The sequence below is a fragment of the Arachis hypogaea genome, chromosome 11 (genome assembly GCF_003086295.3).
Source record: "Arachis hypogaea cultivar Tifrunner chromosome 11, arahy.Tifrunner.gnm2.J5K5, whole genome shotgun sequence".
Classification (NCBI taxonomy): domain Eukaryota; kingdom Viridiplantae; phylum Streptophyta; class Magnoliopsida; order Fabales; family Fabaceae; genus Arachis; species Arachis hypogaea.
The window spans coordinates 142,197,119-142,215,875 of NC_092046.1; the positions used below are offsets into that span (position 1 = coordinate 142,197,119).

The 18,757-nt window shown below is 32.1% G+C and overlaps 4 protein-coding genes across 5 annotated transcripts; 1 reads left to right on the top strand and 3 right to left on the bottom strand.

Moving 5' to 3' along the window:
- The first annotated feature begins 74 nt into the window (after window positions 1-74).
- LOC112723122 (uncharacterized) lies at window positions 75-5,260 on the top strand. Of its 2 annotated transcripts, none has more exons than XM_025774364.2 (13): window positions 75-272; window positions 768-911; window positions 1,005-1,120; window positions 1,329-1,483; window positions 1,963-2,051; window positions 2,210-2,756; window positions 3,023-3,181; window positions 3,335-3,477; window positions 3,645-3,724; window positions 3,875-3,986; window positions 4,315-4,389; window positions 4,475-4,633; window positions 4,933-5,260. In XM_025774364.2, the coding sequence occupies exons 1-12, from the start codon at window positions 183-185 to the stop codon at window positions 4,613-4,615; spliced, it is 1,851 nt and encodes a 616-aa protein (XP_025630149.1). In that variant the 5' UTR covers window positions 75-182; the 3' UTR covers window positions 4,616-4,633; window positions 4,933-5,260. The 2 variants fall into 2 exon arrangements, with proteins under 2 accessions (XP_025630149.1, XP_025630148.1); XM_025774363.2 differs by having other exon boundaries at window positions 76-272; window positions 3,320-3,477.
- Window positions 5,261-5,700: 440 nt separating this feature from the next.
- Window positions 5,701-6,348, bottom strand: LOC112722055 (uncharacterized). Its single transcript, XM_025773035.1, has one exon. The coding sequence runs from the start codon at window positions 6,346-6,348 to the stop codon at window positions 5,701-5,703; it is 648 nt and encodes a 215-aa protein (XP_025628820.1).
- A 421-nt stretch (window positions 6,349-6,769) lies between these two features.
- LOC112723124 (pathogenesis-related protein STH-2) lies at window positions 6,770-8,283 on the bottom strand. Its single transcript, XM_025774366.2, has 2 exons — window positions 7,681-8,283; window positions 6,770-7,342 (listed from the first exon to the last, which is right to left on the bottom strand). The coding sequence occupies exons 1-2, from the start codon at window positions 7,862-7,864 to the stop codon at window positions 7,044-7,046; spliced, it is 483 nt and encodes a 160-aa protein (XP_025630151.1). The 5' UTR covers window positions 7,865-8,283; the 3' UTR covers window positions 6,770-7,043.
- Window positions 8,284-13,983: 5,700 nt separating this feature from the next.
- LOC112723125 (pathogenesis-related protein 2) lies at window positions 13,984-15,540 on the bottom strand. Its single transcript, XM_025774367.2, has 2 exons — window positions 15,158-15,540; window positions 13,984-14,582 (listed from the first exon to the last, which is right to left on the bottom strand). The coding sequence occupies exons 1-2, from the start codon at window positions 15,333-15,335 to the stop codon at window positions 14,287-14,289; spliced, it is 474 nt and encodes a 157-aa protein (XP_025630152.1). The 5' UTR covers window positions 15,336-15,540; the 3' UTR covers window positions 13,984-14,286.
- Between the last annotated feature and the right edge of the window lie 3,217 nt (window positions 15,541-18,757).

Consider the following 18,757-nt stretch of genomic DNA (forward strand, 5'->3'; position numbering starts at 1 on the left):
CCCAATAATAAAAGAGTGGCCCATAACCCGAAGATCCAGTTTAGCCAACCCGACCTAGTTTGTTCGAGTTTCGGTTTCAGTTTTGGGTTTAGGCATAGCTCGCTCTGCTCCTCCTTCATTCTCTTCTCTCTGCTTTCGTGTTCCTTCTTCCCTGGGTTTTTGGGAGCTTCAACTCTTTGGTTATGGCTTCAACGGACATCAGAGACATTCTCACAGCTTTTAGTCCTTCTTTGGACTACTTCGCCATCAGCACCGGCGATGGCCGCGTTAAGGTTTCCATTCTTTTCATCTTCCTTATGCTTTTTTCATTCAGCTTCTAGTCATAGGTCACACCGTTGCTTCCTTTTTTCAGTTTATTCAACCATGAAATCAACTTTGTTTTGCTAATGATGCATGCTAACGTTTCTCTTTTGGCGGCTATTGTTTCCTGCTTAGCTAACAAAACATTCCATTAACTATATAGCTGAGTTTTCAGTTAGCTATCTTGACTTGTGAATTGTGATGATGGAGCAAGAAGTTGAATGTAGTTGCGAGCACTTCTTTAGCGTTCTCTTCACTTGCCTTATGGTGAATATGGTTTTTGTTGTCAAAATATAGGTTATAGGAAGGTTTATTCAGATTCAGTCATGCTGTTAGATAAATAGTGTGCTTTTATGTATGAGTGTGGATATTTTGCAGTGATTGAAGAAGCATATTTATTCATTAAAATAAATTTATTTGTTGGTTAATTTTGTTTTCTAAGACGTATCTGCAATTTCATTGTATAGATATGGGATACATTGAAGGGTCAGGTACAGACTGAGTTTGCAGATATGACATCAAATGACACAAGAAGTATATATGATAGATCCACGAATGGACATCTCTCAATAGACTATACGTGCATGAAGTGGTTGTCGTTGGAAAGAAAGGTAGATTGTTTTATTGGATGTACTTCTTTCCTTTTGTCTTTCTTTTATTTCTTTATTCAATAATATTCTCAATGGTACTGTGACATGTTGCAGAAAAAAAGAAAGCATGCATCCTCATTGTTAGTGCTTGGGACTGGTGGTGGTGATGTTTTAGCATTTGACGTGTCTGCTGGTCAATTGAATTGGAGAATTAGCAACTGTCATCCAGGGTATGATATGAGTTCTTTTGTAATTAACTATAACGTATGAGGAATCGATTCTCTGCAGTTATTGTATCCTGTAACTTCATAATAATTGTAACTATTGACTCTAAGATTAATGTTATTTCAGTGGCTGTGATGGTTTAAATCCATATTATTAGGAAAGAATTATTAATGCTTTTTTCTGTGTTTCTTGCTCCCTCAACTCTATTTGCAGAGGTGTGAGAGCCATTTCATCGTCAGCAAATGGATCATGTATCTATACTGCAGGGGCAGATGGGATGATATGTAGAATTGATTCCGTCACGGGAAACCTGTTGGAGAAATTTAAAGCTTCTACAAAGGCTGTATCCTGTATGACTATTTCCTCAGGTATGTCTCCTTCATAGATTTTGCAGAAATATTTTGACTTTTGTGGTAGGAATGCAGTCAATGCATCGGTGTTTGGATGCTAGCTGGTTAATCTGAAGTTGAGCTCTACACTTGACAAGTTGTATAACCTGAATGAGTTTCCTAGGAATTCTTTGAGCTTTGTCCCATTTTGATTGCCAGTAAAACATTCCAAATAGAAAGCACAAATTTCTTTATGTATGATTCATTGATTCAAATTTTAATAATTCGAGGCCATCCATTCAAGTTATGAGTTAATTTCTTTATGTATTATGATTCATTGCATTTTAGCTTCATATGCCTGATTGAGTGATTCTAAAGTATTAACACCATTGCATGAGCTGCAGTCAGTCAGGTGTTCAGCGAATTAGCTAAGATGACTTTGCAATTTCCAAGTATTATTATTTTATTTAAAAAAAAAAACATCTGATTTTGATACTTGGATTCTTTACTTCCATCAGATGGGAAGACTTTAGCTACTGCAGCATCACAATTGAAGATCTTTAACAGTTCTAATCACAAAAAGATTCAAAAGTTCTCTGGTCATCCTGTGAGTTTCACATAATTTTATCTTTGTTCATGTATATATATATATATATATATAGGTGGGTTGATACGTGTCCTAAAGACAGGAATGCATTTTTCCCCTATCATCTTTTTTTGCGATTTTGTCATTTGTATAACTATAATTTATTACTTAATTAATAGGGATCTGTTAGATGCTTGGTCTTCACTGAAGATGGCAAGTATATCCTTTCATCTGCCGTTGGTGAAAGATATGTTGCTCTGTGGAGGATAGATGGTGCCAGAAAACAGTCAGTTAGTTGTGTTCTTGCAATGGACCATCCTGCTGTCTTTCTTGATAGCAGGTGCATTGATAGCGGGGAACATGATGAGAACGGCATATGTGTTTTGGCCATCTCAGAAGTTGGTGTTTGTTATTTCTGGTTTGGAAATAGTATTGAAGAACTACGTAATGCCAAACCCACAAAAATATCATTATCTTCGGAAGATATATTCTCAAGAAAATACAAGGGTGCATTGCCAACAATATATGCTGCAAAGTTACAAGGCATACAGAAGCCTGCATCTGGGCATGTTTTTCTTGTTTCTGGGTTGCTTGTAAAACCATCATTTCAAAAACTTTTAGTGCATTCTGGTACAGATGTACAGTTGAATGTCTCCCATGATGGTATTCTTCTTCCAATGAGTCAATCTCTTGTTAAATCTAAGAAGCGGTCAGATGAACGAAGAGGTGAGATTTTCTGTGCCTTTGAGCTACTCTTTCTCATAAGCATTTTCTTATTTGATATTTTTTTTTTTCGGTCAAGGATTGATTGTCCCAATGAGTTATTAAGGGAAACCAAGAATTTTTCTATATATATATATATATATTAGGGTTTAACTTTCTGCTTGGTTTTGGTTATCATACTCTTGTTATTGAGCTTTATCATTATGCCTTAGTAATTCTCTTCTTGATCTTGGTGTATGTCTCTAACTGCTGGTGCAATGTTTTGACAGTAACTGCACTAGACCGTGCTAATGCAGAAGATGCCTTGCTTCCGATTCCTAAGGTTTTTTATTCTTCTGAGAAAGAGAAAGCATTCCAAGACTCTTCAGACAGAAATGCAACAGATGGTTTGTTTAGAATTAATAAAGCTGATTCTATCAAGAAACAAGGTACTTGTGTCAGTCTTTCATCCTGATGAAATATAACCATATAATGCATCGAATTATTAAGTAGATAACAAAGGAAGGGAAGCTACTTTTTCTGCTTGTTCTAATCTGTTATTCTGTTAACTTTACCACATGGTGTAGATGAAATGATCCAAGATGAGATCAATGCAGTTTGTATGGAGGACCAGCTGAGATCACTAGGGATACTTAAAAGTGAAAAAGAGTGTTCATCAAACCTTGAAAAATACTATCCATTATTGAAGGGTATTAATCTTGAAGCTGTTACTCCAACGAAAAAGGTTAGCTGTGAATTGGCATGATTGTCTTTTGGTATTATTCTTTAGTTTCATTGATTCAATTTTTATGATTTTTTTTATTTTATTGTCAAGAATTCTTGTTTTTCTGTTTTCTTTTTAAATTGTTGTATGTGTTTATGTGACTGAATTTGAGATCCACTCTCCATCAGATTAGAGCAACTGTTTTGTCAATGGAGCCAAGTGAAGCAGTCAAGCTACTTGAACCGTTACTGGCTGCTTGGCAGTCAAGGTCTGTTTTATTGCTCCGTCTTGAGTTGTCTGGGCAGTAAACAAACTTATAAGTTCATTTGTGATATCTTCAAGCAAATATTTCCTTTTCTGTACATGGCTATACTGATTCATTCAGTAATATTAACGTTTGTAAATCTGTACTCAACAGGTCATCTAGTGGAAAGTATGTTCTTCCCTGGATATATAACATATTAGTAAATCATGGTCGCAATTTCACTGCTGAAGAATTTGCAACATGTATGCTTGATTCCTTGTATAAGGTATTGTGGTTTGAAGTTTTTCATTTACATGCTTTGTCTCCACGGTCTCGACTTCATTTGTCAAACATTATTTATGAGATACTATAAAATTCAACTACACTTATACTACTTCTAATTTAGTTCTTGCGGCATGTTTCTTCCGCAACTTTTTGTATGATCTAAAATTACAGCAGGAATATGCACAATATTGCTGTGTAACTATTTTTTTCAACTTTGCTTCTTCTAGGCATTCTGATTTTCCAGTGGTTCATATTCAGATTAAGTAATTTAGCTTGATTGTGACAAACATACTGTTAGGAAAATTGAATTGACGTCTGCCACTTTTCAGATTACCAATTCTAGAGGGCCTACGTTTCAGTCTTTATTACAATTATCAGGTCGCCTGCAACTAATGACATCACAGGTTTGGTTGACATTTGCTTATAATTAATTTGGCTTTCTGGGGAATGTTATTTGTGGGCAGTAGCCTAATTCAGGCTTTCTTTCAGATTGACAAGGCATCTCAGACCGTAAGTCATCCAGTACATGATCTCCAAATGGATGAAAGTGGAGACGAGGATGAAGAGGATGAATATTTTCATGATGAAGGAGATGATGACTCTGAAATAAGCAGTGATGATGAAAGCTAGTCTTTCTTTTAATGAGAAGTAATTAAAAATTCTCCCGGGTTATTCATTGATTCTTACAAAAATTGGATAAGTAGATAAATGCAATTTGGTTATGACATAATGTATAAATTTGGTATACGCTACGCCTTTGCATTATAAAGTGCCAAAATATTTATTTGATCGCTTTTTTTAATTCCCTATTTTACATGTGTTTCATCCTAGAAAATTCGAGTCTCATGATGTACTGGATAGTAGATTGTAGTAGCTTTTTTTTATATGATATTTTGTATGCTCAGTGACTGGATTATATAATTAATTATTTATGTTCTACTTTACAGATTAGGAGTTACCAGCCTCTCTGCAGCGGAAAGAGGTTTAAAGGCATAACATGCTGGCTGGACCTGAGCCAACTTTTCCATGCACGACTTGTGGCCATATAGATAGTTGCTTTCTTGGAGAAAGAAATTTTGTTAGCATCTAGATTTGTTAAAAATGGTACCGTCTCATTATGTACTGACATTTTCACTGATAAGTTAAAATACAAGATAGCCAAGGAAAATCGTATCTTATAGGATTTTTGTCCTCGAGAGTAATAGCTTTGTATTCTTCATACATTTTTTGCATACTCATATTCTACTGCTATAAAATTTGTATAATTTAAATTCATTTCATGGCAGTTGGCGTGCGTAACATTGAATTTTTATTCATGGATTCTTCTTTCATTTGCATTTGTGGTGATTTAATTATTTAATATGGTATAAACATGCATTTTATGCACTGACATGGTGCTCTGCAATCTGATGATATGCAGACTCAAACAGAGAATGTAAACATAGTGTTAAAAGGATTTCGGGAAAAAGGGCTTGTTCCAGTTACAATCTACAGTGCCTTTTTCTTTAAAATAAAAGAACAAGAAAACCTCTTTCAGGAAAGGAATCCAGAATAACTTACGTAGGACCTGAGAAGCTAAGAATATAATAATTATTGTTCTCATTCCTTTCACCCCTAAGCTATTTCATTACTTCTTCCCTCATTCAATTTCCTTTCAAATTATCTTCTACCATGAAAACTTGCTCATCAAGACTTTAGAGAGCAATGACAAGAAACTATACTATACAACATGCATTCGGATTATCATCGCTGAACATGGATGTGATGATACCGTTTCCGCCGTAATTTTCTAGAAGATTGTAATGTGTGTGCACTGGTGGTGGCATGACATATTCATATTCACTGACAGAATGTGAAAGCATGTAAGAATCATAACTGTGTGTCACAAACACTGGACTAGAATTTACTCTGTTGAGGTAGTTTGGCAGATGGTGGTGAATCACATGAACCTCTCTTACATCTTTCCTTCCTGGGTATCTCTCCCACTGCTGGCTTGAATTGTTCTCTGTAGATGTGGGTGGCCATGGTGGTGTTGCTTCAGGCGGTGGTGGAGAGGCTTCTGGTGGCAGTTGTGTTGCATCGTCGACTGTTGCATGATTAGCTTTCGGCTTTGACTCTGTTGGTTGAGACGGAGGAGGGGACAGTTCGATATCAGCGCAGATGATGGCTTTCTTCCTTGTCTTCTTAATTGCATTGACAATAGTTTCTGGTTCTGCCCACCCAGTGATTGTTAGCTTTTGCTGATTGAAATCGATATGAAGATCATGTATACCAAGAATGCCTTTAAGAGCTTTCTTGATCTTCTGCACACATCCATTACAGTCCACTCGGACCTGTATCTGCGTGACGTGAGTTTTCTGCATTTTATGGATTAGCCACTCTTGCAAAGATTGCTTGCCATGGATCTCTGAAGTTGGAGAAATCAGAGATGTTTTTTGGTTTAAGGAAGTGGATTATGGATAAAGAATATGTGAATGGAATCTCTATTTGTACATGCCTTGCACACGGGCAAGGAATATGTAAAAGACTAGGAATGTCAGAAATGCAAGGAATTGTTTTTCTCAGGGGTAAAAATATGCAAGGAATTGATTAGAGGTTAAGCGCCAACAATTATGCTACATGTACACGAAAAATCAGCTACCAAATCAGTCACTCGTATAAAATATATATTGACATACAAAATATACATTGAAAATGTGTAAAACAATATATATATTTATACACAAATATATAGCGACTGAACTTTATCATAAGGAATATACAAGATTATTATTTAGCTTAAGATTAGGCAGAAATAACATCATCAAAGTATGATTAAAAATGTGATTCAAATCCTCAATTCTGTTACTACCAAAACCAAAGTACAAATATTCTGCAAAACCACAACCCTTTATGGCAATACATGCTAATGCCTTATTGAGTAGTTCAAATCTTTGCAACCATTCTAATTGTGGCTATGGATGCACACTATCAAATGTATAAAATAATTTGAATAACTTTGTATATCAAATCTATGACACATGTAACAATAATTGAATAATAATAACAATAATAGCAATTAAGCATAGACATTTGGATTCTCCTTCAGGTAAGACTCCACAACTTTGTAAATTCCAATTGTGCTTTCTCTTCCTTCCTTCACCTCTTCCTCTGTCACTTGATACTCACCCATGGTGTTGTAATTGCTACTCATTTTACAGAGGCAACCTCCATCATCAGTGGCCTCAAATCTCACCTCATAAGCAACAGACTCGAGCTTGTCGCCTAACGGATCGCCTTCGATCAGAGTGTATTTGCAAACCAAGTTCTCCTTGTCAAGCTCATCAATCCTGTGTTTCAGATATTTGAATGGACCAGCTGCATAACAACAATCATAAGAAAATATTACCACTAAGTTAGAGTAAATATAAAACAATTTTACACGTACATTCAATCAGGTCAGTAAATAACTACTTTCATATTGATATTGACAACAGTAAAAATTGATGTAATCGAACGATTATAAAAACGTTTTACATTATCAGTGCATTAAAATTAAACTCTAAAAGTTATAGTTATCCTATAGTTCCTTAGAACTAGCAACAGTGTTTGCCAATTGCAATCATTACACAACATAAATTATTAATTTCACTGATTATCAAAAATGCTACTTGTCCTTTAAAATTCAGATTGTCTATGTTTGATTGCTTAATTACCTTCACTGAAGTTAACTTGTTCAATGCTACCAGCTTCCCCGTTTCCTTGGATGAGGTTGACTTCTTTTACAAACTGTGGCAACAGCTTTGGAATCAAAGTTCTGGAGTCTATGATCAAAGCCTGGAACATACGTGATGGTGCAACAGAAGATGAATACTCCTGCTTAAAGGTTGTGACTCCCATGGTGAATTTTGTAGGATGTAGAAATCACAGAGAATCCAAGTTATGATTATGAAATGATGTACAACCTCAGGGACAAGCTTTGGTGTTTTATAGGTCCCCAATAAATGAATGAAGTTTCATAGAAATGACTCCTCTGATTAAATAAATATTTTATTTTGGAATTTAGCAATGATAAATATGACTTTTCTTATTTGATGACTTCCAATGCTAAAGGCTGCTGGGTATATATATATATATATATATTTTAAATTATTATTTATTAAAAAAGGATATATAATTATAAATAATTAAATTTTGGAAATTATAACCGACAACTACACAAAATCAAGAAAGAAGCGTATTATAATTCTTCTTATCTAACAAACTCAAAAAACACATATTTCCGTGTTTTGATATAACTATTACATATAATTGTGAAAATAAGTTGTTTACATACAACTTTTGTATATTTAAAAATGATGATTACTTATATGAAAATATTTTATGTAAAGATAATATTTAAGATGTGAATACGTGTTACATCAAATAATTTAATTAAAAATATTAAATTATCTAACGATTTACCTAGGTTATTTTTATATGAAAATATCTCTAGATAAATAGTTACATTTAGAAATAATAAGCATATTATTGAGACTAATGGTCCCAGAGAGGGATGACTATTGGTAGAATGTGATCATGTGGCTACTGGCTACCTTGGAGGCTCGCATGAGTTGCATTCATACATAAACAAATTGAATTCAAACTTCATTGTTCCGTTTTTTTTTTATTCGACAAACATTTTTTATCGTTACCTACCTCTACTGTGACTTTGAGAACCTGAGGTTATATATGACAAACTTGAAGCAGGTTTTCCCCCCCAATAATTAGGTAGGTATAAAGGTCATCAGGTACTTAATTAACGTTAGTTTTTTTTTTTTGTCATACACCCTAACTGACATATACTTTTTCTCTCTATGAATTTCATTTAACCACTTCTTAATCATAGCTAAAATTATTTAAACTTTGATACACTTCTAGCAAGACAGGCATAAATGCCACTAGACCAAGCCTTACAATATTGTTTCGTCAGTAGTTAAATCATCAATTCTTGGTATATAAAATATATAAATATTAACAAAAAAATTTTAAAAATGTTAACAATAATTTTTTTTGAATAATTTTAAAATTTGACAAACATATTCATCACCTCGTTGGCCTATATTTTCGATGAACATAATATTAAAGTAACTACTGAAATTAGATAATATAATTTACTCTATAAGTAAGTTATTGATAGGGGTGTTCGCGGTGCGGTTTGGTTCGGTTTTAAGGAAAAAAGTCATCCGATCCGAACGTTTAATTTATGTGCGGTGCGGTTTGGATTGGATGAAATTTTTTTGGAAATCCGATCCGATCCGATCCGATTACAAGCAGTTTGGATCGGTTTGGATTTGCGGTTTTTTAAATAAAAAAATTAAATACATATAACAAGTCTCAATATCAAATTTTAAATAATCAACAATGACATAACAAATTTTAACAATATCTTAAAAAGCTAACGATAACATAACAATAGAAATAAAATTATAGGTTAGTTAAAATAAATAAATAAATAATATTTTGAATATAAAATATTTATTAAATAATAATAATACATAATAATAGAAAAATGTATAACAAATTGAACATGTTATAAATATAATTGTAAATATAATAATAAAATAATAATATTATATCACATTGTGCGGTTTGGATTGGATTGGATCGGTTATGAAAAGTAGATCCGAAATCCGATCCAATCCAGCGATTTGCAAAAAATACAATCCAATCAAATCCGAATTAGTGCGGTTTTAATCGGTTTTCGGTTTGGATCGAATTGGATGAACGGTTTAATTTAGATCGGTTTAGATTTGAACACCCCTAATTATTGATGTGATATTTTAAATCAATTTAATCATCATCCAAGTTCAAAATTAAATTCCCAAATCAATATACTCTTATCTTAATTTCAGGATCTAGTGTTAAATTATATATGCATGTTATTTAATTTATTTTTAATATATTTTTTATATTTTAATATATATTTTATATTGATAATTAATATTTGATATATATGTACACTACCAGAAACAGTGGTAGTTTACCATGGGAAAATACTCACGAACAAGAAACAGTGATAAATCTCTATGATCGTTGTAATTACTTGCAACGTTTTGCTTTTTTGTGGCTAAATTATGCGAAAATTTTGCACGTTCTTGTTTGTCTGTGGCCAATTTGAACTGGACTCTCTCAATTACCACAGATCTAATGCTCACCGTGGCAAAGTCAAACGATGTCTACTTTCAAATTACGCGCTTTTAATGTTTCTTTCCATCCTTTTCAAAAATTTTATATGCAATTTCTACTTTTTTCCAAATTTAAACCTTAATAATAAATTTTAATTTTTAAGGGTGTAGACTTATCTAATTTGTTGATGATTTTTTTTTCTCTCCTTCTCAACCATTTTCAATTAATAAGATATGCATTAGTTGGAATAATATAAAAAGAATACATATTTATAATTCTAATTAATTGAGAATGAATGTTAAAAGTATAAAATTCATGATAAAAAAAAGTACATTTTTTTATCCCTAATTGACAATATATAATTTTTTTATATTTTTTATTAATTTAATAAAAAAAATCCAACATAAGTTAACTTAGGTTTATTTTTGAAATAGTTACAAAATTTTAATATTTTTTTCTCCGGCAATCTTTTTTTTATTTTTTTAAATGCGAGTCAAAATTCATAATCCTAATTAGTATGTACTGTCTTTGAAATATGCAAGTCAAATAAACGTTTATAATAACACAAGTAAAATTTTGGGTGAAAAAAAAACTTTCATGTAGCATCAAAGTAAATCTCACTCACCAGAAAATTGGAAGAATTCTCTTACAGGTTCAAATTATTGTTCAATTTCTCAGTATCCTTAGTAAATTCAGCATTGAGTAACCGAGGATGCATGAGTTGAAATAGTATAAAAAGAGTACATACTTATTGCTTTAATTAATTGAGAATGAATGTTAAAAGTATATATAAAATTCACGATAAAAAAGAGTACATTTTTTTGTCTCTAATTCACAATATGCATTAGTTTTCCTAATTTTTTTATTTTTTATTATCTTTTTATTAATTTAGTAAAAAAAATATCCAACATAAATTAAAAGTAGGTTTATTTTTGAAACAGTAATTAGTATGCACCGTCTTTGAAATATGGTATATATTATAATTGTATATTTTTTTCATTATAGTTAACTATTAATTTAAATTAAAAATCTTAATTACTTGACTGAAATAAATTTAAATGAACTTTTACAATAATACAAGTGAAATTTTGGGCGAAAAATTTAAAAGTAATTTTCACTTGGCACCAAAGTAAAGCCCACTCTAAAAAATCGGAAGAACTCCCTCACAGGTTTAGATTATTGTTCAGTTTCTCTGTATCCTTAATAAATTCAACGTTGAGTCGTCAAAGAAGGTCCCAAAATAGCGGAAATCAAGATTTTACAGACAATCCTGAATCACAAAGAAGATTAGAAGAAACCCTAAGCAGGCTATTTTTATATTTATCTAATATTCTCTCTTTGCTGGATCTTTACTTTTTTTTTTATTTAAAAGACTATTTTTTTTATCATTCACTAACTCTTCTCTAATATTCCTGTGTAGGAACTAGATCTGCGTGTATCATCAATGCTGCAATTTTGGCTCTTGTCGATGCTGGGATTTCCATGCATGTTTGTGTTTTCTTTTAAACTGTTAAACTTTTGATTTAGCTTTGTGGCTTTGTAATTATTGAAACTTGTATGAATATGGATAAATTTGAACTAGGTAGAAGACAATGCTGGAAGTCCTGATGCCAACGTTGAATAAAGTTGTACTTTTTCATGTTAATTCTTTTTTGGCATCATTTTGTTTTTTATATTTCTTTTTTGGCATCATTTTGTTCTTCATGGCCTATTAATTTCTTAGCTTGATTCCTGATCTCTATCTTTCTTAGCAAATTTTATTGGAGCACACAAAACAATTGGAGTATCGACAGGATGTATAATTCAGTGGATGAAGTTATATCTTTTGCATGTGGGTTATATGTGTAACAAGAAATGTAGAGATTAATAAATTCATTTTGTCTTGGTACTTTTAGGCTTTTAGTTTTTTTTGTATCATTTTAACAAAGTCTGATATTTATTTTGTAACAGTTATATTTGAATATTTTTTTAACATTAAACTCCCAGATATTTGCTTTTCAATACTAAGTATTAGTTAATTTCATATTTTTATACTATGGATAATACATATAGGAATGTTATTATTATTTTTTTTAATCATATCTGATAAAATTTTATATTAAGGAGCATTTTTATTATGATGTTTTTTTTAATTTAACTTTTATTGTTAGCCACGGAAAAAAGTGTGGCAAAAAAGTCCGGTCTAATCAATTTTGCCACGGGTAAAGTGTGGCAGAAACAATTATTTCGTTATGTATTTTTTCATTTTGCCACGGAAAAGAGCGTGTTTAAACGTACTAAAGTTGTGACTAACAAAATGTCTCCACGGGTATTAAGACTGTGGCTAATGGAGTAAAAAGCGGGGCTAATTAAAAACGCATCGCCCTCTTTAGTCACAAATGTTTATTTGTTGTCAAAGCATAATTGCCACAATTTTTTTAGAGTTTAGCCACGAATTTTTTCGTGCTAAATCCCTTATTTTTGGTAGTGGTAATATGGTTGTTTCAAAATATAGAATTGTATAGTTATATTTAATATCTTGATTTTAAGTAATACAATGAATATTAATGGAGCTTTTATTTTTTTATTTGAAAAAAAAAAAAGAGAGAAAAGTTTAATTTTCTCTCATCTCAATCCTTTTATGGTAATACAATTTAGATAGGATCTTTGGACTATAAATTATCAAGTGTTAAATACTTAAAATATATTGGTCAATTTTATCACGGATGTTATTTAGTATTTAATTTAATTTTTATAATCAATTTTAAATATTTAAAAATTATTTATTTTTATATTTTTAAATTAAATATTAATTTTTAATTATTTTTAATAAATTAGATATTATTTTTTAAATATCATAAGAATCACCAAATATATTGCCCAATGCGTTACGCAGCTGATCCTATTTAATATAAATTCTTCTATGCCATTAGTCTGATTCAAAACCAATGATCTCAAAGACTCAAACCGTGTGGGGCAGATGGATGAAAACCCCATCAATATTAAATGAAGAGTATATATATCCGGAAATGTTTGGTAACAAAAGAAAATTAGTCAAGAACAGTTATAATTTGTTTTATTTAATATTCATTAATTGTTGCGATAATTAATGAATGCTAAATAAGGCAAGTTCTGACTTTTTTTTTGTCTTCCTAGCATTATCCATATATATGATCCTCAGTCACCCAAAAAAAATGGATAATGTTAGATAGAAAAAAAAAACAGCTAAAACTTACCTTATTTAGTATTAATTAATTGTCACAACAATTAATAAATATTAAATAAGGTAAATTATGGCTGTTTTTTTCTGATTTTCTTTAGTTACCAAACATTTCCAAAAAAAAAATGATCGTCAAAATATAAGAATATATTTTATGCTTTTTTTTTAATTATCAATAATTTTTAAAATTTTTAATTTTTTTTAAAACTCTATTATAATACTATTTAAATGTGTCCTTAAGATACAAAATAATTTAATCTATATATAAATTGCGTTTACGTATTTTTGTATATATATGTAGAAACCTTGAATTTGGAGAAATTTTAGAGCTAAATTACTTATTTATGACCCTTTACCCTTAGTTATCAGTTAAGAGATTTTTTTTAAGCGTGACTTTAGTTTGGTCAAAATATGTCTGACATCTTTTGAATAAAAGATGCAACGCAAAAGCAAGAGCTTCATTCAGCTGAGATCAATTAAGATATATCCACCAAATTAAGAAAACCAACTATGAAATTGTTGAATTAGGTTAGATTAATTATATGAGATAAGATTGTTATTAGAGGTTAACTTCTCCCCTCTTAGAACTGATCTCAAACTTGACTAACATCACTTTTGAAATGAGTAAGACTCGAGAGCAAAACAATAATAATTATTCAAATTTCTTTTGTATTAAATTTTATTGATATGAAGCTCACACAAAGACAAAGCTGCAGCAGATAGAAGGCAACACTTATTACAGAGTAGAAAACCAATTACTTGAAGCACAAGCGCACACCACACAAACATGCCCAACAGAAAATGAAAATTCCCAACTAGTCTTCTCCGTGTGAAAATGACATATTGTTTAGTCAAACATGTGAAATTATTTAACTATTATTTTCACACGAAAAAAACTGTATAGAAATAATACTAAAAAGAAACTTGTGTATGAAGATTGAGCAAAGTATGTGTTCTAATATTGAGAAGGGTTGGCCAAGGCGTAACCCTCAATAGCCCTGAAGAGACCTTCACCCTTGGCCTTACCCTTCTTCAACTCTTCCTCATCTGGCTTTGCATCTCCTTTGGTGTGGTACTTGAGAGTAAGCTTCCCAATGGATCCTCCGTTGGGTCCTTCAACCAGCTTTGTCTCAAATGTTATCTTCTCCGCCGTGGGAGGCAGAGCCACTCCTCCAACAACGCTGTAGTTGTATGCATAGTTGGCCTCATCTATTGACTCCACCTTGTGCAAGATAAACTTGGTTTCTCCATCTGCATATATATCATCATTATTATTATTACAATTCACAACCCATATTTATTTCATGTACATACTTGTGTTTAGCTTTTAAAAGTTAAAAATATTTTTGAAAATATCTAAAAAAAAATTTTAAATTTAATTTATATTTATCAAAATTAAAAAGTATAATATAATTTTATTTAAATTTAATTTTTATATTAATATCTGTTATAATATTTTTAAATTTTAAAAATTATTTTATTAATATACTTGTTGTTTATATTTATTAAAAATTATTTTTAATTTAATTTTTAAATATAGAAATATACAATTTTTAAAAGTTAATTTTTATAAATTACAAACAACAACAAAGTCTTGTCCCACTAAATAGGGTCGGCTACATGAATCAAACGACGCCATTGTGCTCTGTTATGTATATGTCTACAGATAGACCGAGATCGTTTACATGGAGATCTTAATTTTTATAAATTATTTTAAAAAAATAAAAATTTAAAAAAGTCTATAAAACGAGTACTTTTATTAAAATGTTACTAGTACTTAAAACAAAAGAAAAGTGATCATTTTGACTGAATTAATAGTTACTGACCCTCGACAATGGTGAGTTTCTTGATGGTTCCAGGACCACCGTTTCCCTCAACGATTTCAACACTCTTGACGTCATCAATAATCTTAGGGGTGATGGTATCGGCATCCTTCAGAGCGTTGTAAAGCTTAGCAGGGGGCAGGGTGGAGGTGATTTCATCCTCAAAAGTGAAGACGCCCATGACTGAGTTAAGAAGCTAAGGGAAGGAATGAAAGGAATGAGAAGTAGATAGTAATAAGTGAGGTTAGATTTGTAGTGTGTGGTTGATGAGCAGAGGAGTGGCTTCTATTTATAGGCATATAATGGGGTCAAGGGAATTGCAGATGGAATGGTGTGTATGCGAATTATGAACGTGCTCACTGCTGACTTATTGTTAATAATTCATGCTTCATATAAATTAAAATATAAAATATATATTAAATATAAATTAAATAATATATATATAAATACATAGCAACCGATTTTAATAAGAAGAGTATTAGGAGCCAGCAAATTTTATAATTTGTAACCATCAATTAGCTATTATTGATGTTTTTAATGATGTGAGATTACTCATTTTTCTTTTGTTGGTTAAGTGCTAGCCAAATTTTAATGAGAAAGTTTAGGGGCAGCAACTTTTGTATTTTGTAGCCAACACTTAACCATAAAAAAAAGTGAGTAATATCCCACCATTAGATGTAATCTCACATAATTAAAAATACTATTGATAGTCAATTGATGGTTACAAACCATAAAAATGACTGACCCTTAACACTCCTCTTAATGAAAATATTGGTTCTCTAGACTTTTTCTTTAATATATAAATAGTATTTTTGTTGTTAATTTATTGTGTCTGCCATGTTGGGTATTTTTAATGTTATTTTTTATTTTTTTAGAGTTTGTTAATTTTTATTTTTATTTTTAATATTTTTGTTTTTAAAATCTTTAAAAAAAAATTTAGAAACAGAAAATAGTTATTATTTTTACCTAAAATAATTTAAAAATAAAAAATAAAAATATTAACCAAACATATCTTTAATTTTATTCTAAATACTATTCTACTCATCGGTCAGTGTCACCTTATACCAATTGTGAATTTTATATATATAAAATAGCTAAGCAGATAGATATATTAAAAACTAATTTTTCTTAACTAACAATTACTCAGCAATAAAAGAAAATATAAATAAGGATTAAGATTCGAATTGTTATTAATAAAAAAATGTTGATTGATAGTTGACTAAAAAAATTAATTTTTATAATATTTTTTTAGACACTATACATTATCATTAGAAGTAATTTAATATCAAGCATTATTTTATCCCATTTTCGAAGTTAAGATATTCGGGTGGAAGAATATTATTAGTGGAGACTAATTCAAGCTTTAAATTGTCAAATATTGCAATTGGAAGCAATCAAATTCAACAAAGTTAACATTAAATTGAACACATCACTTTCAAGTTTCAAATAAGGCGTTCTCCTCAGTCGTATTCAATGTTTACCCATATTTGATGCAATAAATAAAGGTGAGTTCTACAGTGTTTTTTACTACCATGTCTAAATTATCTAACTTGCTTTTAAAAATAAAAAATAAAATATTTAAAATAAAAAGTAAAATATTTAAAATTTATTAAATATTATCTATTTGACTTTTTTAATAAATTAGACACAATTTTAAAGACAACATAGAATTCAACATAAATAAATTACTACTGAAGTATATTGAACACACAACCAGAAACAAAATGAATGTAGACATGTAGTGGCATTTAAAGTGGATGAAAATTTCTAGACGCCCTTCTAGAACTCCCAATTTTTCATATTTTGTATATCGTTTTCTTTCTATGCATCGTATACTACACTCTTTTGTTTTTTCTTTAAAGTATAAAGCGTGCCTATCACTAGGAAGGAAAAAGAGAAAAAAAATTATAAACTTGACTTTAATATAAGAAAGAAAAAAAACATACACTTAAGTCTTAAGGTATTTAAAAGAAAAATATTATATTAAATCAATATATATATATCGTTTAAATATTTTTTATATATTTTTTAGGGCAAAAAACCATATTAAGCCACATGCAGAAAAGTTTAACCAAAATACGCCAAACAGAAATTTGTTTTAGCAATAAGCCAAGAGGCATTTTTATATAAATCGAACCAGCATGGTTCGAACTGTATTAACTAGTAATTCGAACCAACATGGTTCGAACTACTACTGAAAAAGTCTGAATAATTCGAACCAGATTGGTTCGAACCAAGAAAGCATGTAATTCGAACCTGGTTGGTTCGAATTATGGGGAGAGAGCTTGGTTGTAGTAATTCGAACCAGGCTGGTTCGAATTACATGCTTTCTTGGTTCGAACCAAACTGGTTCGAACCAAAGAGAGGTTGGTTGTAGTAATTCGAACCGGCTTGGTTCGAATTACATGTATGATGGTTCGAACCAGGTTAGTTCGAATTAGTAGGAATCAGAGCTCTATATAAACGCTGTAAACGTGAATTGCTCTCATTAGAGGACGTAACATGGCTAGTGAGGAGGAGAGTTTTGCTGTTTTGGTACACCACAAAGGATCCATCAAGAGGAAAACTCGGTCCGGAGTGAAGTTCACAGATAAGAATCCTCTCTATATTGTGGTGAATCGAACGACAAGCTATGATGACCTGGTTAGAGCTGTGCTGATGAAACTTGGCCTGGAAGGTGCGAAGCGGATTAAGAAGTTTTTCTATCGCATTCCAGTCACGATCCTGCACGATACGGTGAAGTATGATTGTCTGACGATTGGTAGTGATGAGGACCTCCAAGTCATGTTTCTTTGTCGGAGGCAGTTTCCGGAGGTCCGCACACCAGAGTTGCTGGCAAAGCTGGTTGATGTGGTATCCAGCTCAGGGGGTTCGAACCGGAATACCACCAATGTAGCCACGGCAGCTGGCTCCAGTTCGATGGCTGCTGTGGCCTCTTCCTCCGTACCAGTTTACGAGCCAGCGGCCCAACTTGTCGCCTCTCCGTCATTTGCTGTTGATTTGAATGACGGCGTCCGCGACGAGGTAGGATCCTTTGATGTTCTGGCAAACGCTTTACAGGGCGTTCCACCGGTTGGCGTCGGAGACGGAGAATTGGGTGATCCTGATGAGGACGACGTTGAGCCCGAAACGATTGAGGATGATAGCGGGGACGAGGTTCAAGCGGCTGGGCCTGCATTGGCTGGCGGTGGTTCTAGCTCTGGCACACAGCAGTATCCACCATATTTTTCTTCTCTGGACCTGGACGCCATGACGCATGAGGGTGCGCTAGGTCACCCTGTTGGATTCGGAGCTAGAGATGCGGAAGGAAATGCTGGTCTCACAGAGTTCCAGGTTGGTCAGCAATTCCAGGATAAAGATGAGGCCCTGTTAAGTGTGAAGACTTACAGCATCCGGCGAGGGGTACAGTACAAGGTGGTGGAGTCCGATCACCGCCGGTATGTGGGCAAGTGTTCGGAGTTCGGGAATGGGTGCACATGGTTGATTCGGCTCAGTCTCCGGAAGCGCAAGGGCATTTGGGAGGTCAAACGGTACAATGGCCCTCACACTTGCCTGGCCACATCCATATCAAGTGATCACAGAAGTTTGGATCATTCTGTGATT

Excerpts from the sequence above, each read along its gene's own strand:
- LOC112723122 (XM_025774363.2), top strand. The coding sequence starts at position 183 with ATGGCTTCAACGGACATCAGAGACATTCTCACAGCTTTTAGTCCTTCT. Across the intron at positions 912-1,004 it reads GGTTGTCGTTGGAAAGAAAG|AAAAAAAGAAAGCATGCATC; the intron begins GTAGATTGTTTT and ends GACATGTTGCAG. Across the intron at positions 1,121-1,328 it reads ATTAGCAACTGTCATCCAGG|AGGTGTGAGAGCCATTTCAT; the intron begins GTATGATATGAG and ends CTCTATTTGCAG.
- LOC112722055 (XM_025773035.1), bottom strand. The coding sequence starts at position 6,348 with ATGCAGAAAACTCACGTCACGCAGATACAGGTCCGAGTGGACTGTAAT.
- LOC112723124 (XM_025774366.2), bottom strand. The coding sequence starts at position 7,864 with ATGGGAGTCACAACCTTTAAGCAGGAGTATTCATCTTCTGTTGCACCA. Across the intron at positions 7,343-7,680 it reads ACAAGTTAACTTCAGTGAAG|CTGGTCCATTCAAATATCTG; the intron begins GTAATTAAGCAA and ends GTTGTTATGCAG.
- LOC112723125 (XM_025774367.2), bottom strand. The coding sequence starts at position 15,335 with ATGGGCGTCTTCACTTTTGAGGATGAAATCACCTCCACCCTGCCCCCT. Across the intron at positions 14,583-15,157 it reads GAAACTCACCATTGTCGAGG|ATGGAGAAACCAAGTTTATC; the intron begins GTCAGTAACTAT and ends ATATATATGCAG.